Source organism: Indicator indicator, chromosome 5, assembly GCF_027791375.1.
Source record: "Indicator indicator isolate 239-I01 chromosome 5, UM_Iind_1.1, whole genome shotgun sequence".
In the NCBI taxonomy this organism is placed as follows: Eukaryota; Metazoa; Chordata; class Aves; order Piciformes; family Indicatoridae; genus Indicator; species Indicator indicator.
The window spans coordinates 18,124,884-18,151,801 of NC_072014.1; the positions used below are offsets into that span (position 1 = coordinate 18,124,884).

The following is a 26,918-nucleotide window of genomic DNA, read 5'->3' on the forward strand; positions in this document are numbered from 1 at the left end:
ACATGCAAAAGTGATAAATCCTGATTAGTTTACTAAATTCTTAATCTAAATTACAGCCAAGAAGACACCTTCACCAGCAGATGCAGAAAGAAGGAAACTCAGGCCAGGCAGCGGTGGTGAAAAACCTCCTGAAGAGCCTCCATTCACTTACCAACTCAAGGCTGTACCACTGAAGTTTGTCAAAGAGATGAAAGACATAGTGTTAACAGAAGCTGAATCTGTTGGCTCTTCTGCAATCTTTGAAGTCCTTATTTCACCATCCACTGCTATTACCAGCTGGATGAAAGATGGAAGTAACATCCGAGAGAGCCCAAAACATAAGTTCATTGCTGATGGCAAAGATAGGAAGCTGCATATTATTGATGTCCAGCTGTCAGATGCTGGTGAATATACTTGTGTATTACGACTGGGGAACAAAGAGAAGACCTCTACAGCCAAACTCATTGTTGAAGGTATTCCCTGTTTCAAGTTTATCAATAATTCAAAGGTTAGCTACTCCTTAAGCTAGAAGTTCTGGTACTTTGTGAATTTACAGTGGTTGGTAGAGGCATCCTTTTGCTTCCATCAATCACTGCACGTATTTGTTTAATAAGTAAGACATTTCTGCATCACACCTTCTGTATCTAAATGAGACAAACCCCATTGTTGTGTTTCCCACAGAACTCCCAGTGAAGTTTGTGAAAACTCTTGATGAAGAAGTTACTGTGATTAAAGGCCAGCCACTGTACTTGACATGCGAGCTTAATAAAGAAAGAAATGTGGTCTGGAGGAAGGATGGAAAGATCATCAAAAACAAGGCTGGAAAATTTGCTCTGGGCGTTATTGGTTTGTCACATTCCCTCACAATCACTGATTCAGACGATGCTGATACTGGCACTTACACTGTTACTGTGGAGGACTCTGAGCTGTCATGCTCATCTTGTGTTAAAGTAGTAGGTGAGTAATCAAAATCATGCTCTTCTTTGGATACCTGGGCTTTTTAAAAATTAAGGAAGCTTTTTCTCTTAGAGTTACTACATAAATCAACAGATAAAGTTTTAGAAGGTATTAAAAGTTTGCTTTAATAAGAAAAAAATCTGTTAGATCTACTTATGACCTACGTACTTACAGAAAAGTCCACTAAGCTGTATTTTTATGTAACTTTTTGTTGTGCAGAAATTATAAGAGACTGGTTAGTGAAACCCATAAGAGATCAGCATGTGAAACCAAAAGGAACAGCTACCTTCTCCTGTGACATTGTCAAGGATACACCAAACATTAAATGGTTTAAAGGAGATGAAGAAATCCCTGCTGAACCAACTGACAAAACAGAAATCTTGAAAGAAGGAAATAAAATTTTCCTGAAAATCAAGAATGCTGGCCCTGCTGATGTCGGGGAATATTCAGTGGAAGTTGAAGGTCGCAGATACCCAGCTAAACTGACCCTTGGGGGTAAGGAAGCTTTTATTTGTATTATATTTAATGAGCTCATAATCTAATGTTCAAAAACCTCTATGCAAGCAAAAAAGGTAACTTGAATTATTATAAAGCTCTATCAAAACTTGACCTAATTATAGATGTGTTTATTTGTGCACTCTAGAACGTGAAGTTGAACTTCTGAAGCCATTAGAGGATGTTACAGTTTATGAGAAAGAAACAGCAAACTTTGATACAGAAATATCTGAGGATGATATTCCTGGTGAATGGAAGCTGAAAGGAGAAATCCTGAGACCTTCACCTGTAAGCATCTGTGAATTTTACAACATAGTTTGTTGAAATTAAATGTGGTGAACAAGTTCCCTTGACTCTTTACAACAAGATCTTTGTGGTCTGTCCTTGCTACTGAGGCCAGAACATAGAAAGGCTAAACATTATGGTGACTGAAAAACATCGATTCTTTAGGCAAGAATTATATTCTATAAAAGACCTTTATTTTCTCAAAGGATTAGAGCACATTATTCTGAAAATAATAAATTTATCCTACATATGTTGCTAGGGAATGATGCTGACATTTAAAATAAGTGTTGAATGCTGAAGAAATGTACCCCATTTTTCTCATTGTGTTGTCTTTCCTTGAAAAACAATTCCAATCTCTCTAGCTGACTCTTTACTGTGTGTACAATGTCTATAGATTCTCTTTACTAGAAGTACCTAGAAATAAGGCACTGGCATTGCATTTATCAAAGTCTATAATCTCTCTAGACGTGTGAAATCAAAGCTGAAGGAGGAAAACGCTTCCTAACTTTGCACAAAGTCAAGTTAGAGCAAGCTGGTGAAGTCCTTTACCAGGCACTCAATGCAGTTACTACAGCTATCCTGACAGTGAAAGGTACAGTAACCCGTGACATTTGATAGCAGCTTAAACAGAGTTCACACAGAGCACATAACAAATGATGTGTCCTGTTTTGCTTCCAGAAATTGAACTAGACTTTGCTGTGCCCTTAAAAGATGTTACTGTCCCTGAGAAGCGCCAAGCAAGGTTTGAATGTGTTCTTACAAGAGAAGCTAATGTTATATGGTCTAAGGGCACTGACATAATCAAGATTGGAGAAAAATTTGACATCATTGCAGACGGAAAGAAGCATATTCTTGTAATCAATGATTCTCAGTTTGATGATGAGGGAGAATACACTGCTGAAGTTGATGGTAAGAAGAGCACAGCAAGGCTGTTTGTGGAAGGCAAGTATCTTCTTATGAAAAAAAACACCAAAAAATGTGTGAAGAATGTATCTTTTAAAACACATTAGTCTTTTTCTGATGGTATTTATGTGTCTGCATTGCAGGTGTGAGGCTGAAGTTCATCTCACCTCTACAGGATCAGACAGTGAAAGAAGGGGAAACAGCTCGCTTTCAGTTTGAGCTTTCCCATGAAGACATGCCAGTGAAATGGTACAAAAATGACAAGAGACTCCATACAAGCAGAACAGTTTTTATTACTTCAGAAGGCAAAGTTCATAAACTAGAAATGAGAGAAGTAACACTTGATGATATCTCTGAAATAAAGGCTGTAGTCAAGGACTTGAACACACAAGCAAACCTCAAAGTCTTAGGTAATTGATTTAAAACATGTTATATAATACATATAAACAATTTTATAGGTAGAAAGTGATAAAACATCAATGTTTTAGCAAATTTATATCACAAATTTACTGTTTCATATCCATTGTGCCTTTTATAGAGGCCGATCCTTATTTCACTGTGAAATTACAAGACTACAGTGCTGTGGAGAAAGATGATATTACCCTGGAATGTGAACTCAGCAAGGATGTGCCAGTGAAATGGTACAAAGATGGTGAAGAACTAGTAGCTTCCAACAGAATTTCCATAAAAACTGATGGTTTGCGCCGCATCCTGAAGATCAAGAAGGCTGCAGAGAGCGATAAGGGCGTTTATGAGTGTGACTGTGGAACAGACAAGACAAGTGCTAACATCAGCGTTGAGTGTAAGTCATGATGCTCTGGTTAAGGGAAAGTACTAAAGCCTTTGTAAAATGATGTCGACATTCTCTAGAGCACAACAGAAAAATTTGTACTGTTAGAAAACCTGCTGCTATAATGAATAGCTGAAAAAACTAGATTTACCATTGTTAAGAGTATTTATAAAAGACAATACATCTTACAATACATAAATGGCTGTTATAAAGGCAGTGACAATCAGTTATTCTCCATGTCCATTTATAGGAAGGAAAACAGCTTAATTCACTGTAACAGATATCTAGGTTAATTATGAGGAAAAATATTCTTAATAAAAATAATTAAACTTTCGGACATATTATAGAAGGAAGATTTTGACTGCCCATATTTGCACCTTGTTAAAAAGAGGTTAGATAAACATTTATCAGTGACAGCATTTGAAGTCTCTCCCTAAAAAAAGGGATAAGGAGAGAGCTGAGATTGTTTCCCAGTATTCCATTTCTATGGTATCAACTGAGTGAGTAAACATATGTGAACTTTTTCCTTTTTTTTTTTTTTTTAACTTTAGCTCGTTTAATTAAAGTGGAGCGCCCACTGTATGGAGTAGAAGTATTTGTTGGTGAAACAGCACGCTTTGAAATTGAAATTTCTGAGCCAGATGTCCATCCTGTGTGGAAGCTAAAGGGAGAAACTCTAACACCTTCACCTGTGAGGCGGCTTCTTTATTTTTAGACCATAATTTACACAAGAAAAGAAATTGATAATAATAATTTCTCTTTAGTTATTTCTTACAATATTCATATTGGGTGTTTCTTTATCACCAGGACTGTGAAATCATTGAAGATGGGAAGAAGCATACTCTCATCCTTCATAACTGCAAACTTGATATGACTGGAGAAGTGTCCTTCCAAGCTGCTAATGCTAAAAGTGCTGCTAATCTGAAAGTGAAAGGTATAATCTGCACTTTGCCAACTTTTCCATGTGTATTTTAGAGCGATAGAACAACTCTAGCAGCAGAAGGGCTTATATGAATGTATTACTGAACTGAAAGTGTTCTTCACTGATTTCAGAATTGCCTCTCATCTTTATCACACCACTAAGTGATGTGAAAGTCTTTGAGAAGGATGAAGCCAAGTTTGAATGTGAGGTGTCCAGAGAACCAAAATCTTGCCGCTGGTTGAAAGGAACACAAGAGATCACTTCAGATGAAAGATTTGAAATTATTTCAGATGGAACAAAGCATGCTCTGATTATTAAATCTGTTGCATTTGAGGATGAAGCTAAATACGTGTTTGAAGCTGAGGATAAGACAACAAGTGGCAAGCTTATTATTGAAGGTTTGTCTGACTTTGCCTTTCTTTCAAAGATTTGTACTATAGTCCTTGAATAGTTTTTATTGCTAGCATTATTGTTAATGAAATATTATGTTGTTATAGGTATCCGCCTGAAATTCATTACTCCTCTCAAGGATGTAACAAAAAAGGAGAGAGAAACTGCCGTGTTCTCTGTGGAACTCTCCCATGAAAATATTCCTGTTGTCTGGTTCAAGAATGACCAGCGATTACATACGAGCAAAGTAGTTTCTATGACGGATGATGGCAAATTCCATACACTTACAATCAAAGATCTTACTATTGATGATACTTCTCAGATTAAAGTGGAAGCTATGGACAAATCTTCAGAAGCTAAACTCACTGTTCTTGGTATGAATATCCAAAGTAATTTACATTAAAAGAGTCTTATTAGTGAAAATGTTGATCAAATTGTCTTGGGGTTGGTTGCGGTTTGCTATGGCAGAGTTCTTTATTGGTTTGGCCTAAATCTGCTTTGTGATTTTTTTTGACAGTTTTACAATTTGTTTTGATTCTTTGGGTTTCCATTTCCTCATGAACAAAATATAATTAAAATAACTTTAACATATCATGCCACTTGCAAAACTAACAATTAGATACTTAACATTAACTATTAGATAATTAAGTGGTACTTTGAAATTCAGAACATCCAAACAGTGTTGTCAGTAATATTAGTAGTATGTTGAATTTTTGTTTAGATATTTCTTTTTTCTCTTCCCCCCCCCCCCCCCCAATAGATTTATGTAATATCTGTAGAATCATAGAATGGTTTGGGTTGGAAGGGACCTCCAAAGGTCATCTAGTCTAAACTCCTCTGCAGTAAGCAGGGGCATCTTCAACCAGATCAGGTTGCCCTGAGCCTTGTCGAGTCTCACCCTGAACATCTACAGGGATGAGGCCTCAACTACCTCCCTGGGCAGCCTGTTCCAGTGTTCCACTACCCTCATGGTAAAGAATTTGTTCATAACATCCAATCTAAATCTACTCTTCTCTAGTTTGAAACCATTGCCCCTCATCCTATCACTACAGGCCTTGTAAACTGTCTCTCTCTGTCCTACTTGTAGGCCCCCTTCAGGTACTGGAAGGTTGTTATTAGGTCTTCCCAGAGCCTTCTCTTCTCCAGGCTGAATAACCCCAGCCCCCTCAGTCTGTCCATAGTCATAAGGACTATATTTAATCCTTCTTTCAGGACATAAAAAAGAAATTTATTTTATAGTAAGAACTGTCCTTTCTGAAAGGCTAGAATTTCAAACTGAAACACATTTTACCTTTTTTTTTTTTTTTTTTTTTTTTTTTTTTTTTTTTTTTTTTTTTTTTTTGCAGAGGGAGACCCTTACTTCACTGGGAAGCTGCAGGATTACACTGCTGTAGAGAAAGATGAAGTAATATTACAATGTGAAATCAGCAAAGCAGATGCACCAGTGAAATGGATGAAGGATGGTAAACCAATTACTGCATCAAAGAACGTTGTTATTAAGGCTGATGGTAAAAAGAGAATCCTTATCCTCAAAAAAGCTTTGAAGACTGACATTGGACAGTACACTTGTGACTGTGGTACTGATCAAACCTCTGCTAACCTCAATATTGAAGGTATGGTTGTTTTACTGCTCTGGTCTGTAGTAGAGATCTTTAGGGGTCTGTTACAGATTAGGGAATCTATCACTTTTTTCTTTTTTCCTTTTTCTTCCAGATCGGGATATTGAGATTATACGCCCACTAAAAAGTGTGGAAGTGTTTGAGATGGAGACTGCCCGTTTTGATATTGAAATCTCTGAGGAAGGTGTCCATGGTAATTGGAAGCTAAAAGGAGAACCCCTGACAGAATCAGCTGTAAGCAAATCTTTCAGAACGTTTCTTATGTGTATCCCAGCAATTTGCAGGGATTTAGGGTATGAAGGAGAAAAAGGCAGTTGCAGAAACTAAGTAAAATTTCTTTTCCGCTTTCAATAACGGCCACTATAAAAAAATACTGGTTTGCTTGTTTTTTTCATTAATAATGTTGCAAATGTAGTATAAGTGTAATCTAAAATATTAGATAAAATAGATAAATAATAAATGGGTTTACATAAATAAGTGCATCCTGTGTTGCTAGACCCTAACAATCATGTATCCAAGGTACAAAGACCTTGTGAAATTCCTTTAAACATAATGGCGTTTTAAAATAGACTTAAATATTGGATTGTTAACATTTAGCTTTGTTTTCTGAGGTATGTTTGCTTTAAATAGATGTATATCATATTTTCAAACTCTTTTCCATTATTAGGAAGAATGTGTAAAATTAAGAAATAATATAATCATGACTGACAGTAATTCAACAACTCTTTGATGTAAGAATACCAATGTGAATAATACACCAAATCAGGAAATTCCATGAAAATCAGAGTCTGAATTAGACAAAAAGACACTTGTCAAGGGAAGGCCACAGCACAAGCTTAGTAATTTCTAGTTCCCTTAGGTCTCTGACTGGCCTACATATAGATATATTGGCTAGTCAATCAGCACATACCATTCAGCAACATAAATGTGTTGCTTCTTGCCCTCTGTAAGAGGAAATAAATAGTACTAGAAAGAGACATTGAAAGGAAAGACCTATGAATGAAAGTTTGTAAGGTACATTGCAAGTGGCTGTGGGCCTCAGCATTGTGAATGGAGGAGATAACTCATGTATGGTATGAGGAGATGCAGAGGATACTGTAGTGAGGAGCACAGAAAAGCTACTAAAAAAATTAAAAATTGTTTCACTTCTCTTTTTTGTAGGAATGTGAAATCAAGGAGGAAGGCAAAAAGCACTTCCTTACACTGTACAATGTACGCTTAGATCAGGCTGGTGGTGTAGATTTCCAAGCAGCAAATGCCAAATCTGGAGCTCACCTTCGAGTGAAACGTAAGTGTCTTTTAAGCTGAAATTAATTCAGTGAGTGAAAACAACATATTTGTTGCCTTTTTGTACTGGGTGGACAAATCTCTACTGCATCAAACCCACAGCAATTCTTTCCAGAACAAAACCTGAAGGATTAAGTACTCAAACCATCTTAGTTTTTTAGTTAAGGAATGTCCTACCATTTTTTTGACTTTACATATAGTTTGTTCATATAGGAGAAGCAAAAATAAGATGGCCTTGAAGGTGGCTTCATGGTCTGGCATCATATGTTGTTATGAAATCAAAGCATTACAAGCAAAGGCTTTACTGCATTAAGGTATCATGTTAACCTAAGAGGATGGGATTACAGTGATATATGGGGATAGGGTTAAGATCTTGATGGACAGGGACAGACCACACAGTTGAAGACCACTTGTTTCCCACACCAATCCCAGCCTTTGCTATTTTGGAAAACACATGCCTTATCTCTCAAGAGGTATGCAAGGCTTGGCAGGGAGACAGATGCATGGTAACTTTCCTGCTGACCTTGTTCAATTTAAAGAAACACGCTCTACAAATAGGAAATTTTAGGTGACCAGCCCTCCCCCTGAAAACCCAGGGAGGCCTCTTCTATTTAGGGAATTTGAAGAGTGGCATTGCGATGTCTTTCTCTCTTGAGGGAAGCCACCATGGAGATTAGTACATAAGGGCAGCAGCTCTCTCTTGGGTAGAAGTGACTAATCTGAAAATTATGTCTTCTCCTTACCAAGCTCGAGTAATTGGCTTGCTGAGACCCCTCAAGGATGTAACAGTGACAGCTGGGGAATCAGCAACCTTCGATTGTGAACTCTCTTATGAGGGAATACCAGTAGAGTGGTTCCTGAAAGGAAAGAAACTGGAGCCCAGCGATAAGGTAAGGAAACGAAACTTTATTTTTTCTCATGTTTCCACTTCCTTGTTCTCTTTCAGTTTTCTTCCTAATTTCTTGTTTAGTCTCTGCCAGTAGAAGTGCTAAGACACAGCAACAGAGTAGCTTTTCTTTTTTTCCCCCCGAAATTCCAATATTCTGGAATACATCAAGTATTTATGGTACAAAGGGAAACTAAGGTTCCAAAATATCAATCAGTAGAACAGTGATTTTGTGCCTGATTCTGTTGGACACTCAACTGCAGGGATACCAAATGATTTTATGCTCAAGTTAATTGTAATTAAAGTGAGAGAGTTTTGAAAGATGCTCTCAGTGAATGCTTTTATTCTCCTGAATGCTGAATTGTAGCCCAGTTCTGCATATAAGGGGATTAAGAGGATTCACATTCCAATTCAGGCATTTGTTCTGGCTCTTCAGATAACTTTCTGGGCAGATTTGCCTGTCAAGCACTTCTCACTAGCTATTTTTAACCCTTCATCAAGTGCTGGCTCTCAACTCTGAGATCTGAGCAGCCTGGAATGCAGTCAGTTTAATATTCAAAGTTAATGTCAGGATAAATACATAAAGAAATATATAAATTGATACCACTGATTTTGAGACTTCTTTTTCACATACTAGGGCTAAGGAAAAGAATGCAAATAAAAATACAAATTGGAAACCTGAGCTCAAGCAAACTTTCAAGGCATTAAATGACCTAGCAAAGTTTCACACCCTGTAATAATGCTGCTAATAATACTTTGGTACAGATTTTTTTTTTTCCTTTTAAAATACAATTTTTAATGTATTATTCCCAGGATTTACTAGATCTTTCTGAGCTTCACTAAATTTGCCTAAATAAATAAAACCTACATAATAAAAAAAAATACAGAAACAGGAAGAAAATTGATTGTGGTAATAGGCAACCCTATTACAACATCTAAGGAGAGACTGAAAAAAAATTGAAACTCAGTAGATGAGACATGTAATAAATCAAAGTAGTAAGTTGTAAACCTCAGAATAAAAATGTGGGAAGTGCAGTGGCTTCATAGCTTCATAGTTATTACTGTCTGGCAAGAAAAATATTCTGTGTTCAGTATTTTCTATGATGGAACATTATATTGTTCTTCTCTGTCCTAGCTATCATTTTAATTACAGGATAAAAAAATTCAGATTTTCATTCAATTTACACTTACTCTCCAAACTGTCATTTTCAGTTGAAATTTTATCAAGAAGCAGTTCAGAGTAAAACATACCTCTACTTGATGGATCACTTTCTCTTCATGTAAAACACTTTTACCACAGTCTTTAAGAATCAGTCTAATTTTGAACCGCTCATTTCAGCGGTTTTTAATTTAAACCATTATTTTGCCTCTGTATCTGGCATTTAGGTTTACATATATAGCATTTATTGAAGTGAACTCTTTGTTTAACTTTAAGGATTATCTTGATCAAATACATATTTGGCTTTATCTCAATGTCTTTCAGATGAGCATTCATTAGATGTAGTTTTCGGGGACACAATGATCATCTGGGAGGAAGCATAGTGTCTTAGTTCCTTCCTTACCTCCAAAGCAAAAGGGACTGCCTTCTCAGAAGTAGTTTAATCTTTCATGCTTCTTCCTTAGCAGAAGCTCACTTCTTCCCTTTGTTCTTCTAAACCAGCATCTACTACATGATCATGTACTTCTCTGAAAATAAATGAATAGAATTCTTCAAGATCAGTATCAAAATTCACAGCATGAATGAGTAAGAGCCCTCTTAGGCTACAATGCAGGATGTATGCTTTGATCCTCCAGGTCCACTCCTAGAGAAAAAGGGCTGTTTATGTAGTTGTTCAATTCAGACTCACGAATGCAAAGCAGTTTCAGCAGTAGGTCAATGTGGAAACTTTTTGTTTGTTTTGGGTTTTTTAGAAAGAAATTTTACCAAAATTCTTCAGTAAAAGAATACCAAAATAAGAGAAAGTCAAAATGAAATTTATTGAAGATTCATATTTATTAGTATTTTGTTCAAAATAAACATGATCTCCAGTCAGCCTCATTGTGAACTTTGATAACAGATTTGGGGTTTCTACTACAAGAACACAAATAGCTTAAAACAAGGGGGCATTTAAAATTACGATTTCCTCTAAGTGAAAAGACAAAACAAATTATTCTCAAAAGGATATGGTCAAAATTTCACATAAAATGAAACAATCAAGCTGCACAGATAACAATGAATAGCATTCTTATTTCATTAAATATTTGTTGTCGATACATATAAAAGGGTTTTTTAATGTATTTTATAAGGTCGTCACACGTGCTGAAGGGAGAGTTCACACACTTATTCTGAGAGACGTCAAGTTAACAGATGCAGGAGAGGTATCACTGACAGCAAAAGATTTCAGAACTCAAGCAAATCTTTTTGTGAAAGGTAAGTCAGTCATTCTAATTATATCATAGTCAGTGTTAATAGCCCATTCAAGAATCATGCTGGTAAAGCACGTTAGTATACATTATATGTCAAATTAGTAGAATCATACATAAAATATTGGACTGATAGATAACTTTCCTGATTAAAAAAGCCTCTTAAAACATTTATGCTTCACAGAAGAGCTGAGGAAATTAGTACTGGAAGCATGTCAGACATGGGAGATAAATCAATTCATTAGGATTTCCAGGACTTCATTGTAGAATTAAACATTAAATTGGCCTCAAAAGGACTTGCAAACACTGGCTTTTATGACTCCTGATGACTTTTTTCAGTTCTTCAGGATATCCAGAAACCTGTGAAAGAACAATCACACCATCAATCAAGTGACGTAACGTAGACTGGATACTCGCTTTTACTGCTTGAAAGCTAAGAAGTTGCAATTCAAGGAAATTTTTTTTAATTTACTTAAGTTCAGAGTACAACTTCAGAGTTACTGAGATCACATTGGGTATAGGTCAGCTAAAGAAACTGAGTTGCAAAGCTTTGTAGACAGGTAAAATCCCCATGGACAAGGATATCATTCAGTCTAACCTTAGAGAAGCCTGAATATGAGGAAATTAGTTCAATTAACTAAACATGCCTGGGCCTTAAAAACAAAAAAGTAAAACACATTCAGAAGAGATGTTTCAGAGCCTATTTCATTGTTTAGTCAAGGAAAATCAGTCAAAAGTATGGGACAGTTCTATACAAACAGAGACTTGGCTACAGTTTAGATCTTTTCTATCAAAAATCTGTTTCTTTTAGAACCCCCAGTTGAATTTACTAAGCCACTTGAGGACCAGACTGTTGAAGAGGAAGCCACTGCAATACTGGAATGTGAAGTTTCCAGGGAAAATGCAAAAGTTAAGTGGTTCAAAAATGGAGAAGAAATTCACAAATCAAAGAAGTATGATATAATTTCTGATGGCAGGGTCAGAAAACTCATTATCCATGGCTGCACACTGGATGATGCAAAAACATACACCTGCGATGCTAAGGATTTTAAGACATCCTGTTTTCTCAACGTGGAACGTGAGTAATTTACCATTTTCTACAAAATGTCTTAAGAGCTGTAAATGCTATATACTGGTATTTATGACTGCCCATAATACCAATGTCTGCAAATTATTCTTATTTACCAGACACTTTTCCCTAGTGAAAATATTCTTTTCTCTTACAGCTATTCGCCTTGAGTTCCTGAAACCCCTAACTGACCTTGAAGTTAAAGAAAAAGAATCTGCTCGGTTCGAATGTGAAATTTCTCGTCCAGGTGTCAAGGTCAATAATGATACTTTTTAATCTCAACAACTCTTTCAACTGGAGGTTTTTTTTTTTTAAATTGACAGCTTTATTATGTTGTTACAAAAGTACACACTACTGAAATCTATGATGAGTATATTGCTACTAATGACCATGTTTATTTGTTCTAAAACAGGTGAAGTGGTTTAAGGATGGCATGGAAATTAGAAAAGGCAAAAAATATGATATAATTTCCAAAGGTGCAGAACACATTCTTGTTGTCAATAAATGCGTCTTTGATGATGAAGCTGAATATGCCTGTGAAGCAAAAACAGCTCGAACTTCAGGCCTACTTACAGTGTTAGGTAAACAGAGTGTTTTAGAATCCAGCCTATGAACAAGAAAAACTTTTGGGGAATGAGAGGTTTTAATCATCTTTTGAAACTCTTGTTGCAGAGGAAGAAGCTGTTTTCACAAAAAATCTTCCTGATCTTGAAGTAAATGAAAACGACACTGTAAAACTCATCTGTGAAGTTTCAAAGCCTAATGCTGAAGTTACATGGTTTAAGGGAGATGAGGAAGTTCCTGATGGTGGTAGATTTGAACACATTTCTGAAGGCCGAAAGAGAATCCTTCTCATACATAATGCTCATCCTGAAGATGCTGGCAAATATACTTGCAAGCTCCCAAGCACTAGTACAACAGGAAAACTTACTGTGCATGGTAAGAGAGTTATTTTTGTGGCTTTGTATTTTAGGAAAAAAAACCCCATAACTAAATAGATAAATAAGTAGGAATACACAATTTGGTTTATTGTATTTTTAAGTTAAAAAATAAATAATAATCTATCTATCTATAAAAATGCTTGCTTTCAGAACTTGCAGCAGAATTTCTTACCAGACCACAAAATCTTGAGGTGCTTGAAGGAGACAAAGCTGAATTTGTCTGTTCAGTATCCAAAGAGGCAATTGCAGTACAGTGGCTAAGAGGAGACACAGTCCTGGAGTCTGGTGATAAGTACGATATCATTTCAGATGGAAAAAAGAGAACACTTGTGGTTAAAGACTCCATTCTTGGAGATGCAGGAAAATATACCATCATGGTTGGTGAATCTAAAGCTACAGCACAATTAACAGTGATCGGTAAGCTCTATTTTATCAATGTGCAGGTGCATGTTTTGTTGCATTCATTATTCTACATGATGTCCTATTTCTTCTTTTTTTCTTAAATCCAGAAAAACTCAGGATTATAACACCTCTTAAGGACCAAAATGTTAATGAGGGTCAAGAAATTATCTTCAACTGTGAAGTCAATAAAGTAGGTGCCAAAGAGAAGTGGTACAAAAATGACGAGGCAATATTTGATAGTGAAAAATACATTATTGTCCAGAAGGATTTAGTTTACACTCTCAGAATCAGAGATGCACAGCTGAAAGATCAAGCTACTTATACTATCTCACTGTCAAACCAAAGAGGTGAACACGCCAAAAGCTCTGCTGCTTTAACCGTATTAGGTAAATAACTTGCACTGTATTAACATTATTTCATCACCTCACACTCAACTTCACATCAGAACCATGAGGATGTAAACTAAACAGTTTGGTTGGTTTTGTCTTAACAGAGGAGGATCTCAGAATTGTGGAGCCCCTTGAAGACATTGAGACCATGGAAAAGAAAACTGTCACATTCTGGTGCAAAGTTAATCGCCTTAATGCAACCCTCAAATGGACAAAGAATGGTGAAGAGATCAAATTTGACAGGCGCATTTTGTACAAAATCGATAAATACAAACATTCACTCATTATTAAAGACTGTGGGTTTATAGATGAAGGTGAATACACTGTTACTGCTGGACAAGACAAATCTGTCGCAGAGCTTCTCATCACAGAAGCACCAGCAGACTTCATTGAACATCTCCAGGACCAGACTGTCACTGAATTTGATGATGCTGTCTTTACATGCCAGCTTTCCAAGGAGAAAGCCAGTGTAAAATGGTACAGAAATGGAAGAGAAATCAAAGAAGGCAAAAAGTACGTACATTTTCTTGGTCATATGATAAATATGCTTGCTTTATTTTGTTACTTTGCTTGAAAACTAAAATACTGCTGCTGTTCTCCCCCATAAAGATACCAATTTGAAAAGGATGGAAATCTGCACAGATTAATCATAAAAGACTGTAGACTAGATGATGAGTGTGAATATTCCTGCGGAGTGGATGACAGGAAATCTAGAGCAAGACTTTTTGTTGAAGGTATGTATAAAATCAAATAGGATTTATTTCTTCACTATTTAGTAATAATGGAATCAATACACAAAAAACACCAAATGGATTTACATTTATTTCAGAAATCCCTGTTGAGATCATCCGACCGCCCCAAGATATTTACGAAGCTCCTGGTGTAGATGTCATCTTCATGGCTGAATTGAACAAAGATGGTGTGGAGGTTAAGTGGTTGAGAAACAACATGATTATCATCCAAGGTGACAAACATCAGATGATGAGTGAAGGAAAGGTCCACAGGCTGCAAGTGTGTGAGATAAGGCCTCGTGACCAAGGGGAATACAGATTTATTGCCAAAGATAAGGAAGCTAGAGCTAAACTTGAATTAGCCGGTAAGTTGCTTGCATTGTGTTTCTTTTATAAAATCATAGATTGCTGCATAAACTATTTAAATAGTTGAATTCTGTTGCTTCAATAGTTGAATTAAAATGAATACAGTCTGCGACATGCAAGTTTGTTAAACTGTATACATTGCAATAAAGGTAAAAAAACATTTATTATACCATACTGATCCAACTTTTGAGGAAAATATAGGTCACTTTTCATTGTCTATACCAAAGGACATAAAGGATACAGAACCTTTTCACTGGGTCTCTGCAAATCTGAAACATGAAAGTTATATTGCCTACTCATCTCAGTCATATAAGACTGAAGTTCTTACTTTGTCCATTTTACATGATCAATCCAATAAGCAACTCCCTTTTACCTCATTTTGTAGGAGGGTACGTTACATACGTGAGTTTCTTTCTCCAGAACAATCCAACAAGTGTGTGAAGGATTTGCTTAGAATTCACATAACAGTTCCTTTTGCTTTTCTACATAAGCTTCTTTGCTGACTACAGAAATGTATCTTTTATATATATACGTAAATACTTACCTCTCCCATTGATCTTCCACAGCTGCACCTAAAATCAAGACTGGTGATCAAAACCTTGTGGTTGATGTTGGCAAGCCTTTAACAATGACTGTTCCATATGATGCCTACCCAAGAGCAGAAGCTGAATGGTTAAAAGAAGAGGAAAATCTGCCCACAACGACTGTTGATACAACAACTGACTGCACTACCTTCAAAATTTATGAAGCAAAGAAATCAGATAAGGGAAGGTACAAGGTTATACTTCGAAACAAACATGGCCAGGCAGAAGCATTCATCAACGTAGAGGTCATTGGTAAGTACTCCCATTATAAAAGCCTTCTTTGCATTTATTTAAGACAGTTCAGGGAAAAGCTAAAAATGCAATGTCCTAAAATATTGTCATATCTTTGTTAGATGTTCCAGGTCCAGTTAGAAACTTGGAAGTCACTGAAACTTATGATGGTGAGGTTGGCCTCGCTTGGGAGGAACCAGTAAGTGATGGTGGAAGTAAAATAATAGGCTATGTCGTTGAAAGACGTGATATCAAGCGTAAAACCTGGATTATGGTCACCGATCGTGCTGAAAATTGTGAATACACTGTTACTGGGCTTCAAAAAGGAGGAGTTGAGTACCTCTTCCGAGTTAGTGCACGGAACAGAGTGGGTACTGGTGAGCCAGTGGAAACAGAGACACCTGTGGAAGCTAAGAGCAAATTTGGTGAGTAGAAGTTATGAAAAACTCAGTGTTTAATGACAGTGTGAGAAAATTAGTACAAACTCAAAAATAGATTAAAAACACATAGCTTATTTTTGCTTCTTCTCCCTCAAATAAATTGCAGATGTTCCCGGTCCTCCTCAAAATGTGGAAGTTACCGATGTGAACAGGTTTGGAGCCACACTTACCTGGGAACCACCTGACTATGATGGAGGTTCTCCAATTATTGGTTATGTTATAGAACTGCGTAGCAGAGCGTCCATCAAATGGGAGCCAGCTATGACCACAGGAGCTGACGAACTGTCAGCTGTCCTGACTGATGTTGTGGAAAATGAGGAATATTTCTTCAGAGTAAGAGCTCAAAACATGGTTGGAGTTGGCAAACCAAGTCCTGCTACACGTGCAGTAAAAATTATGGACCCAATCAGTAAGTATGCAAGCACTAATTGTGATTGCATTATGACATCTCTCACAGTTCCACTGTTTATGTAGAATATGTGTAGGAATGTTCAACTGAGGAAAAAAACATGTGCTGCAGATACCATGTACAATTGGATTTTTCCTGCTTTTGTCCTTCAAATATATCAGAAATACTTTGCTACCATTTGGTTCAATTAGAACTCCAAATATTTTTGCTTTGAAATTGGGATCCAACCTCAATTTCAAAAGTGAAGTTTAGAATAAGATATGCAATTTTTTGATAAAGAGTACCTTAAAGGATATAGAGCTGATATACTTTATGCATTGTAAAATTTATTTCTCTCAAATTATTTTCAGAGAGACCAAGTCCTCCCATTAACCTTGAACATTCAGATCAAACTAAGACATCAGTGCAGCTCATGTGGGAACCTCCTCTCAACGATGGAGGAAGTCCAATTTTAGGCTATATTATTGAAAGACAAGAAGAAGGGACAGACAAGTGGATTCGCTGCAACACAAAACTCGTACCTGCTCTTACATTTAAGGTAAGATGTTCTGTTCATCAGTAAAGTACCCAGAATGTGTAGACCACCCTTAATATGAGGTACTAAGTTATTCTTTTTGCTCTTTAGGTAACTGGACTGAAACCAGGATCCAGTTATTACTACAGAGTCTCAGCAGAAAATGCAGCTGGAGTGTCTGACCCAGCAGAGGCTATTGGACCGTTAACAGCAGATGATACTTTTGGTAAGCCACATGCTGTTTATTAAAGATAATTAATCAGAGAGGACACAAAATTAATGTGAATCCTAGTGTATTTTTTTCACTAGATGCTCTGTAGTATAAAAAACCTTAGACCTTTGAGATTCTGAGCTATTTCTCCTCTATTATGAATTTGGCAGGTAATTACCTGTACTATTAGGTAGAGTCCTACTAGGTTGCCTGAAGAGCAAGGAATGACATTTAGTCTCCTGATCTAGCTTTATGGGAGGTAACAGAGGAGAGACAGGCAGGAAAGACCAAAAAAAAAAAATTGGAAAAAAAACCCTGAAACAACACAATTTTTATAGTGAACCAGATCTCCTACTTGATAATGCTAAGCTGATTTGTCATCTCTCATATATCTGAAAAAAGGTTTAGCCAGGAGAGGAGGGGAGTGATAAGCCACAGCTAGGCCTACACAGCTCCAAACTGCAGGCTGAGATACAGTCAGAATCAGCCTCTCAATATAGCTATGACTAGCTATATTCAGAACACCTGAAAATATTTCACTGAATCCATTTTATGTTTTTTCCAGTTGGACCTACAATGGACCTAAGTGCATTTAAAGATGGGCTGGAAGTTATTGTCCCAGAACCAATCAAGATCCGTGTTCCTATAACTGGCTACCCTGTGCCAACTGCCACATGGTCTTTTGGTGATCAAGTCTTAGAAGAGGGTGATCGTGTAACAATGAAGACCACTGCCTCCTTTGCAGAACTTACAATTACTCCAAGTGAACGTCCAGACAAGGGAATTTATTCCTTAACATTAGAAAACCCCGTGTCATCTGTTTCAGGAGAAATTAACGTTAATGTCATTGGTAAGAGGATACGTATATATTCTAGCAATAATATTCGTTATTTGTCTGGCTAAAATCTAATTATGTTAATAATGTGAAATCACACATCTTTCAGTAAGCCAAGTATACTAAAAATATAATTAAAACCTCAAAATCCATCCTCCATAATACTTCTTTTCAATATCCAACTTTGCTTTTTTAAGGAATAATGACTAAAAGAATAAGTCTTCTGTGAGATTACAGAAATCGCCTGTCAAACTCCAAGTACAAAATATTTAATACAATTTCTGTGATTTTTTAGCTCGTCCAGGTGCACCAAGAGAACTTAAAGTTTTAGACATAGTCAAGAACACAGTACAGCTGTCATGGGAACCTCCAGAAGATGATGGTGGAAGTCCAGTTACTGGCTATTTAATTGAAAAACGTGAAGTAAGCAGGAAAACATGGAGCAAAGTAAGTTCATTCTTATTTCAGTTTATATCAGCCATGTTGTTTCCACATGATTTTTATGTCTTATTTCAGTAATTGCTCTTTGGAAATAAATTTTAGAACTACATTTGAACCTTCCTTCTCTTTAGGTTGTTGATCATCTTGATGACCAAGAGTTCACTGTACCTGACCTCATCCAGGGAAAAGAATATTTATTTAGAGTTTCCGCATATAATAAATGTGGCCCAGGAGAGCCTGCATATATTGATGAACCTGTAGATATGTCAGCACCAGCAAGTAAGTTAACAGTTTCAAATGGTTGCCGATTTTCTGTTTCTGAAATCTTGCTGATTTTCTTCAAAATAAGATGTGAAAAAATATCTTCCTTAGACAGCTTTCTAAGACCCCATATGTTTTCATTTTTTCAATAGCGGTGCCTGATCCACCAGAAAATGTTAAGTGGAGAAATCCTACATCAAAAGGAATCTTCCTGACTTGGGAGCCTCCCAAATATGATGGTGGTGCCCGCATTAAGGGTTATCTGGTAGAAAAATGCCAACGTGGAACAGACAAGTGGGAGATATGCGGGGAGCCTGTTGTTGAAACAAAGTAAGTAAATTAACATCAGAATGCATATCCTTTTAACTAAATGTGCCCTCCTCACCACTTTATATATTTGATTATTATTATTTCTAACAAACAGAATGGAAGTAACAAAACTCAAGGAAGGGGAGTGGTATGCATATCGGGTTAAGGCTTTGAACAGAATGGGAGCTAGCAAGCCGAGTAAGCCAACAGATGATATTCAGGCCATTGATGCGAAAGGTAATTACTTCAATCACTGAATTACAATAGCTGCTTTATTTTTACTAGTCTCTGAAATGCTGTTTCTATAACAATGATTTTTTTTCCCTCTCTCCTAAATCAGAGGCACCAGAAATTTTCTTAGATGTGAAGCTTCTTGCTGGACTTACTGTGAAAGCTGGAACTAAAATAGAGCTACCAGCTAAAGTAACTGGAAAACCTGAGCCTCAGATTACTTGGACCAAGGCTGACAAAATTTTGAGACCTGACGACAGAATCACCATTGAAACCAAACCTAATCATTCTACAGTCACTATTACAGATAGCAAGAGGAGTGACAGTGGAACCTATATTATAGAAGCTGTCAATACCAGTGGACGTGCTACAGCTGTTGTTGAAGTTAATGTTCTTGGTATGCATGTATTTTATGTCGTTTCTAAAAATCATTAGTAACATGCCAAGGTATGCAAACAGAAGATTAACATTTACATCTTGTCCTCTACAGATAAACCGGGTCCACCAGCGGCATTTGATGTATCAGAAATCACAAATGAATCTTGCCTTCTGACATGGAATCCTCCACGAGATGATGGGGGTTCTAAAATTACCAACTATGTCCTTGAGAAAAGAGCTACAGACAGTGAAATATGGCACAAGCTGTCATCAACTATAAAGGATACAAAATTCAGAGCTACCAATTTAACTCCTCATAAAGAATATGTGTTCCGAGTCAGTGCCGAGAACATGTATGGTATTGGGGAGCCAGCACAATGTAACCCCATCATTGCAAAATATTCATTTGGTTAGTTAATTAAATTAATGTCAAATTGTTACAATATTTTAAGAGAGAAAGAAAAAAAACCCTCACACTTGTGTGACGGCTTTGTTTTTTGTTTTGTTTTCTTGAATTTATTAATTTATACAGATCCACCAGGCCCTCCAACAGGTCTTCATCCTACAGAGGTCACTAAAGACTCAGTCACCTTAACCTGGAATGAACCAGACGAAGATGGTGGCAGCCCTATAACTGGCTACTGGGTTGAAAGATACGATCCTGAGCAGGACAAATGGATAAAATGCAATAAAATGCCAGTGAAAGATACAACATTCAAGTAAGACTGTAGTCAATTTAGCCTAAAATATGTCACAGAGACATAAAAATGTCACAATAGCCTTATAAACAACTTTTACGTTCTTTTCACTCATTTCACTAGTTTATATTCAGCTAAAATGTGATGGCAAGTTTTTTTTTTTTATAATTAGTTTTAAAACAGAATGTCTTTAGAGAAGAATTGAATCATCCCTTTTCTTAATTAATTAAAAAAAAAAAGAATTATACTTAATAGTTTCTGTGATAGTTATTCTTAAATAGCAGTTTGCCAAAACCTCGAGATTTGTTTTTCCTGATACTTGTTTTAACTAATAACTAAGGAACAATCAAAAATGCAAGATGGCTCTGAAAACATTGATTTCTGTGTCATGGTGCACCATTTTACTGCCAACAATATACATGTTTTGAATGTTCACCATTTCATAAAATGTCACAAGCTGTAATCTGGGTGATTTTAGATTTTCCAAGTAAACTGTAGTAGAAAAAGTAGAGTGAATAAAGTTTTAAGCACAAGTTAAGGTGTAGATTTGGTTTAATCAAACTTAATTTTTATTTCCAGAGCTAAAGGTCTTACAAATAAGAAGAAATATAAGTTCCGTGTCCTGGCAGAGAATCTTGCAGGACCTGGAAAACCAAGCAAGGAAACAGAGCCGATCTTAGTGAAAGACCCAATTGGTATAATAAACAGTTTTAAAATGCTTTCATTTAACAACCAAAAAATCTTTGTTTTCAGTCATGTAATTAATATTGGATTCCTGTCTAGATCCACCATGGCCTCCTGGAAAGCCGACTGTGAAAGATGTTGGCAAGACATCATTAACACTGAACTGGACAAAGCCAGAACATGATGGAGGGGCAAAGATTGAATCTTATGTCATTGAGCTATTAAAGACTGGAACAGATGAGTGGGTGAGAGTGGCTGAAGGAGTTCCTACAACTGAACACTTCCTCAAAAACCTGATGGAGAAACAAGAATATTCATTTCGTGTAAGAGCTGTGAACAAAGCTGGCGAGAGTGAGCCCAGTGAACCCAGTGACCCTGTGCTATGCAAGGAGAGGCTCTGTGAGTATTATTTCAGCATGCTGTTACTGCAAGTACACTGTCTCTTTATAAATGCCCCATTTCTGACTGTGTAGGTACCAACTGAACTCTTGCAATGCTTAATAACTATTAAAATCTGCCCTGCTTCAACTAAGAAAACACAAAATTTTAATAGTATTTTCCAAGACCTTCAATGGAAAATATGCTAACATGCTTTACCTTCTTTTTCTATTTTACAGATCCTCCTTCACCACCTCGGTGGCTTGAGGTTATTAATATTACTAAAAACACAGCAGATCTTAAATGGACAGCACCAGAAAAAGATGGGGGTTCTCCAATTACCAACTACATTGTTGAAAAGAGAGATGTAAGGCGAAAAGGTTGGCAAACAGTTGATACAACTGTGAAAGATACCAAGTACACCGTGAGCCCACTGACTGAAGGTTCATTGTATGTGTTCCGTGTGGCTGCTGAAAACGCCGTTGGACAGAGCGACTACTGTGAAATTGAAGATTCAGTGCTTGCTAAAGATACTTTCAGTAAGTTTCATATTTGCTTACTTAGTGATAAACAGAAACAGCTCACCTCTAATGGATACTTCTAACACACGTGTTTTTTCTTTAGCAACACCTGGACCTCCATATGCTCTTACAATAGTTGAAGTGACAAAAGGCCATGTTGATTTGAAATGGGAGCCACCTAAGAATGATGGTGGTAGACCAATTCAAAGGTAAGGTCATTTTAAGTTTGTGTAGTGTTTCCTGGAGATGCAGTTCTTTCCATGAATTAAGACGTTTCTCTCAATCTATTTACATTTTAAATGGACGTATTTTAAATGAAAAAGAGGTGGATAGGTGTAAAAGAGAAGCCATGTGGTAAAAGCAATGAAGAGTTTAATTTTAGCACATGGAAATTATGCAAATATAAACAATCTAATATGCTTGAACAATTAATATGTCATCAACTTCATAACAGCATCAAATCAAATTGAAGTGTATATAAAATATGAAAAACAATGCAACCATGTTCTCCAGTTCCTGCAGGGTTTTAGCCATTTAGACTTTCCTTCTGCCTCAGTTTCTCATTCACACTGCATACACTTAACTAAGATGAAGCCTTATCTCTTTTCTGTTCATTCCCTTCTGTATTGCACTTTTCAGACAGACTAGTTTAGTCCTTTGGGTTGTTCAAACTTGTACTTTTCTTGGTTTCTGAAGTATCTGTCATCCGAAATTTGCACTGAAGGCCAGTTAGATTTTTCGTCTTTATATTTTCACTCTTCCTTTCTTTCTCGATCACAGTAAACATGTCTTAGACAAACTGACAACTACTGAGATCTGTCCGAAGCTACAGAAGTCACTTAATTCAAATTACTTTCATGTTGACAGTGGAGTAACTCACAGATGATATTTACAAACTTGCAAAGATACAAGTATAGGATGAATTTTCTTCTACCTCTGCAGCTCTCTAAAACCTGAGAACACAGCAGAAGTTCAGGAACTGGTTTGAGAATTTGATCTATGTGTAACTGTTAGCTCGAGACCAAGACCTACCAAGGCTACAAGCACTAACTGACTGATGTCTGAAGTAAAATTCATTGAATCTGTCACACATGACTCCACTTTTCCACGAGCCAGACTATTCCAATATGTCTTTATCTATTTTATTAAGTCTGAAGCATTCTAGTTTCAATGCCTAATAACATTTTCTCTGATTCATTCAGATATGTTATTGAAAAGAAAGAAAAACTAGCCACTCGCTGGGTAAAAGCTGGCAAAACAGCTGGTCCAGATTGCACTTACAGAGTGACTGATGTCATTGAAGGTACAGATGTACAGTTCCAGGTTCGTGCAGAAAATGAAGCTGGATGTGGTCATCCCAGTGAACCAACTGACCTCATTCATATTGAAGATCCAACAAGTAAGTAGCACTGTAGGGATTATGGAAACAATATACCACGTCAAACAAATATTCTGGGAGAAAAAAAGACACAATTATTTTCCATTTCTGCAGGCCCTCCCTCACCTCCTCAGGATTTACATGTCACAGACGCAGGTCGAAATCACATTTGCATTGCATGGAAACCACCTGAGAAGAATGGTGGAAGCCCTATTATTGGGTATAATGTTGAGATGTGTGAAGCAGGAACAGAAAAATGGATGCGAATCAATTCTCGTCCAATAAAAGATCTAAAATGCAAAGTGGAGGAAGGCGTTGTTCCAGACAAGGAGTATGTGCTGAGAGTCAGAGCTGTCAATGCTGTTGGAGCTAGTGAGCCATCAGATATCTCAGAAAAAGTCATTGCCAAGGACCCAGACTGTAAGAAGCGATTCCTTTTTTTTTTTTCCTTTCAGATCTGCATAACTGAAAAAAATAACAATGTTTGGCAGCTTCCTAGTAATATTATCCTTATTTTTACAGGTAATCCAACAATTGATCTAAAAACTCGTGACATTGTTGTTGTTAAAGGACAGAAATTAAGCATCCCTGTACCCTTCAGAGCTGTTCCATCCCCAACTATAACATGGCACAAAGATGGCAAAGAGTTGAAAGCTGGTGACAGAACAACAATGAAGAGCGACTACACCTCTGCACTGCTTGAAGTCATAGACAGTGTTCATGCTGATGCTGGTGTTTATACTATCACACTGGAGAACAAGCTGGCATCAACAACTGGCTCAGTCAATGTCAAAGTCATAGGTAACTAGGCTTCTCACATTCTGAGAAGTATATTTATCCTCACTTGAGCTCTGGAGCTGACAGAAGGACTAGAAAAATCTCTTTTCTGCCATGTGGAGAAATCACTTCAACTCAGACACATGTAGATTGCCATAAAGTCATTAACATTACAAAATCCCACAAACAACACACTTTACCACAAGCTGCTTGAACTAGTCAGTGGCTGCTCAAAGCTCAATTATTATGAACAGTCATCATATAAAGGTAAAATAATCTGTAAGAATTCTGAATATATTTCACCTTTAGGAACATAAATTCATATATATGCTGTGCAGCCAACATTTGTGGGTTTGGTCTGCTTTCTGCAAAATAAAGATTGATATGATTTCATATTTCTAGAGATACAGTTTCCCATCTTAACTAACCATTAACTAATTTAATTATTCTTATTTAAAACAGGTCCACCTGGACAGTGTAAAGACATTAAGGCAAGTGAAGTCACTAAGAATTCTTGCAAAGTATCCTGGGAGCCTCCAGACTTTGATGGCGGTACTCCTATTCTGCATTACGTTCTGGAACGCAGAGAAGCTGGTCGTCGAACATATATCCCGGTCATGTCTGGTGAAAATAAGCTTTCATGGCAAGTCAAAGATCTAATCCCAAACTGTGAATATTACTTCCGTGTCAAAGCTGTTAATAAAATTGGAGGAGGTGAATATCTTGAACTAAGAAACCCAATCATTGCAGAAGACCCAAAACGTAAGATTTTTTTGCTAGTAAATAATTTAGCAAATTTAATTTTATTCAAAATATTTATACTTTCTTTACTCATATGATCTCTCTTTTGCCACTCTTCCACAGAACCTCCAGATCCTCCCATTGACCTTGAGGTCCATAATCCAACATCAAAATCTGTAACACTTACATGGAAACCACCCCTTTTTGATGGTGGAAGCAAGATTATGGGCTATATAATAGAAAAACTTTGTAAGGGCAAGGAGAGGTGGGAGAGGTGCAATGATTATCTGGTACCTCTATTAACTTACCCAGTGAAAGGTCTCGAGGAAGGAAAGGAGTATCAGTTCCGTGTTCGTGCTGAGAACGCTGCTGGCATCAGTGAGCCTTCTCGGATTACTCCTTTTGTGAAAGCTGTGGATCCTATTGGTATGAATTGCTCATTTGATTGATTTTAGTAATTGCCATACATCCTAAAACATATTGGAAGATTCTACTCTCCATTTATCCTTCTGTGTTATTACAGAGGCTCCAAAAGTCTTCCTTGCTGCAAACCTGCAGTCTGGCCTTGAGGTGAAGAGAGGGGATGAGATCATACTTGAGGCACATATTTCAGGATCACCTTACCCATCTATCACTTGGCTGAGGAATGATGAAGTTATCACACCAGAGGAAATAAAAAAGAGAGTAACAACATATACAAGGAAGAAGGGTGAAGCTGAAGAAGAGAAACCATTCCAGCTGTCACTGCCAGAACGTATGAGTGTTGATAACCATAAAGAAGGAGAATCTATACTATCAATTCGTGACTCCATCAGAGCTGACCATGGCACATTTACAATTAAAGTGGAAAATGATCATGGTGTTGCAAAAGCTTCATGTGAAGTCAACGTGTTAGGTATGTAAGGAATGTCCTCAAAAACACCTAGTTGTTCAGAGTATACGGTAAGAAGTGCATAAGATGAGTACTCATAATTTTTCTTGCTTTACTAACAGATACACCTGGGCCTCCAGTTAACTTTGTATTTGAAGATGTGAAGAAAAATTCAGTCATTTGCAAGTGGGAGCCTCCACTCGATGATGGTGGAAGTGAAATCCTAAATTACGTACTGGAAAAGAAAGACAATACAAAAGCTGAAATGGGCTGGGTCACTGTCAGTTCAACACTCAGGCATTGCAAATTCCATGTAACAAAACTCATTGAAGGGAAAGAATATCTCTTCCGTGTATTTGCTGAAAACAGAGTTGGACAAGGCCCACCATGTGTTTCAAAACCAATGACAGCAAAAGATCCTTTCTGTAAGTTTTCATGATGCAATACAACCTTTTCAGAAAACCAGTGTAAAGCTACACAGGATCCTGGAACACTCAGCTTCTTCCCAGAAGAAACCTGAGCAATGTAACTGTTGTTTATTGTGCATTTAAATCATTGGAATAGAGGATAATACTGAAAGCATTCTAATTTCAATAGTAAAGAAATAAGAATAATAATCACTGTCATAAAATTTTATACTTAAAACATTCAATATCTGAGCAGTGATGTTTCTGGTGTTCAATAGAGTAGTAGTCTTACCAAAAGACAGAACAATGCAAGCTTGATTACCAATTGCAGTTAAGAATCAAATTTTCTGATAAAAAGCATAAAATAATTACGAATTACTTAAAATTACTCATTTCCAATATGTTAGTTCTTAACTTTGATTAATCTCTGAAGAAGACAGAAATTATGACAGAATTACACTTGTTTTTTTCAGCTCCTCCAGATCCACCCAATAAACCTGATGTGCAAGATGTTACCAGCAACAGTATGTTGGTTAAATGGAATGAACCAAAAGACAATGGCAGCCCAATTATAGGATATTGGATTGAAAAACGTGAAATTAATAGTACTCATTGGGCTCGGGTTAACAGGAACCTTGTGAGTGCCCTGGAAATAAAAGTTGAAGGACTGTTGGAAGGACTAACCTACATCTTTAGAGTATGTGCTGAAAATGCAGCTGGGCCTGGTAAATTTAGTCCACCATCAGACCCAAAAACTGCACAGGACCCAATAAGTAAGTAGATTAGCAGAAGGTAAGAGCAGATG

General features: G+C 36.8%; 1 protein-coding gene across 1 annotated transcript in view; it reads left to right on the forward strand.

Moving 5' to 3' along the window:
• TTN (titin) overlaps positions 1-26,918 on the forward strand; it is a 242,357-nt gene that overhangs the window by 141,345 nt on the left and 74,094 nt on the right. Inside the window, exons 122-172 of the mRNA XM_054381468.1 lie at positions 57-452; positions 661-936; positions 1,156-1,431; positions 1,580-1,719; positions 2,182-2,308; positions 2,395-2,658; positions 2,763-3,029; positions 3,158-3,421; positions 3,961-4,100; positions 4,217-4,343; positions 4,463-4,729; positions 4,829-5,095; positions 6,068-6,334; positions 6,435-6,574; positions 7,502-7,628; positions 8,375-8,517; positions 10,800-10,923; positions 11,728-11,994; positions 12,143-12,240; positions 12,398-12,566; positions 12,658-12,924; positions 13,077-13,343; positions 13,436-13,714; positions 13,822-14,230; positions 14,327-14,451; positions 14,547-14,813; positions 15,381-15,650; positions 15,752-16,054; positions 16,176-16,478; positions 16,829-17,016; positions 17,104-17,218; positions 17,769-18,053; positions 18,334-18,485; positions 18,611-18,758; positions 18,893-19,070; positions 19,165-19,286; positions 19,390-19,677; positions 19,771-20,067; positions 20,191-20,377; positions 20,936-21,051; positions 21,140-21,439; positions 21,658-21,957; positions 22,043-22,148; positions 23,142-23,338; positions 23,432-23,737; positions 23,840-24,118; positions 24,557-24,856; positions 24,959-25,261; positions 25,359-25,730; positions 25,829-26,131; positions 26,587-26,886. Coding sequence (XP_054237443.1) covers positions 57-452; positions 661-936; positions 1,156-1,431; positions 1,580-1,719; positions 2,182-2,308; positions 2,395-2,658; positions 2,763-3,029; positions 3,158-3,421; positions 3,961-4,100; positions 4,217-4,343; positions 4,463-4,729; positions 4,829-5,095; positions 6,068-6,334; positions 6,435-6,574; positions 7,502-7,628; positions 8,375-8,517; positions 10,800-10,923; positions 11,728-11,994; positions 12,143-12,240; positions 12,398-12,566; positions 12,658-12,924; positions 13,077-13,343; positions 13,436-13,714; positions 13,822-14,230; positions 14,327-14,451; positions 14,547-14,813; positions 15,381-15,650; positions 15,752-16,054; positions 16,176-16,478; positions 16,829-17,016; positions 17,104-17,218; positions 17,769-18,053; positions 18,334-18,485; positions 18,611-18,758; positions 18,893-19,070; positions 19,165-19,286; positions 19,390-19,677; positions 19,771-20,067; positions 20,191-20,377; positions 20,936-21,051; positions 21,140-21,439; positions 21,658-21,957; positions 22,043-22,148; positions 23,142-23,338; positions 23,432-23,737; positions 23,840-24,118; positions 24,557-24,856; positions 24,959-25,261; positions 25,359-25,730; positions 25,829-26,131; positions 26,587-26,886 — 11,778 coding nt within the window. The remainder of the gene's footprint in view (positions 1-56; positions 453-660; positions 937-1,155; positions 1,432-1,579; positions 1,720-2,181; positions 2,309-2,394; positions 2,659-2,762; positions 3,030-3,157; positions 3,422-3,960; positions 4,101-4,216; positions 4,344-4,462; positions 4,730-4,828; positions 5,096-6,067; positions 6,335-6,434; positions 6,575-7,501; positions 7,629-8,374; positions 8,518-10,799; positions 10,924-11,727; positions 11,995-12,142; positions 12,241-12,397; positions 12,567-12,657; positions 12,925-13,076; positions 13,344-13,435; positions 13,715-13,821; positions 14,231-14,326; positions 14,452-14,546; positions 14,814-15,380; positions 15,651-15,751; positions 16,055-16,175; positions 16,479-16,828; positions 17,017-17,103; positions 17,219-17,768; positions 18,054-18,333; positions 18,486-18,610; positions 18,759-18,892; positions 19,071-19,164; positions 19,287-19,389; positions 19,678-19,770; positions 20,068-20,190; positions 20,378-20,935; positions 21,052-21,139; positions 21,440-21,657; positions 21,958-22,042; positions 22,149-23,141; positions 23,339-23,431; positions 23,738-23,839; positions 24,119-24,556; positions 24,857-24,958; positions 25,262-25,358; positions 25,731-25,828; positions 26,132-26,586; positions 26,887-26,918) is intronic.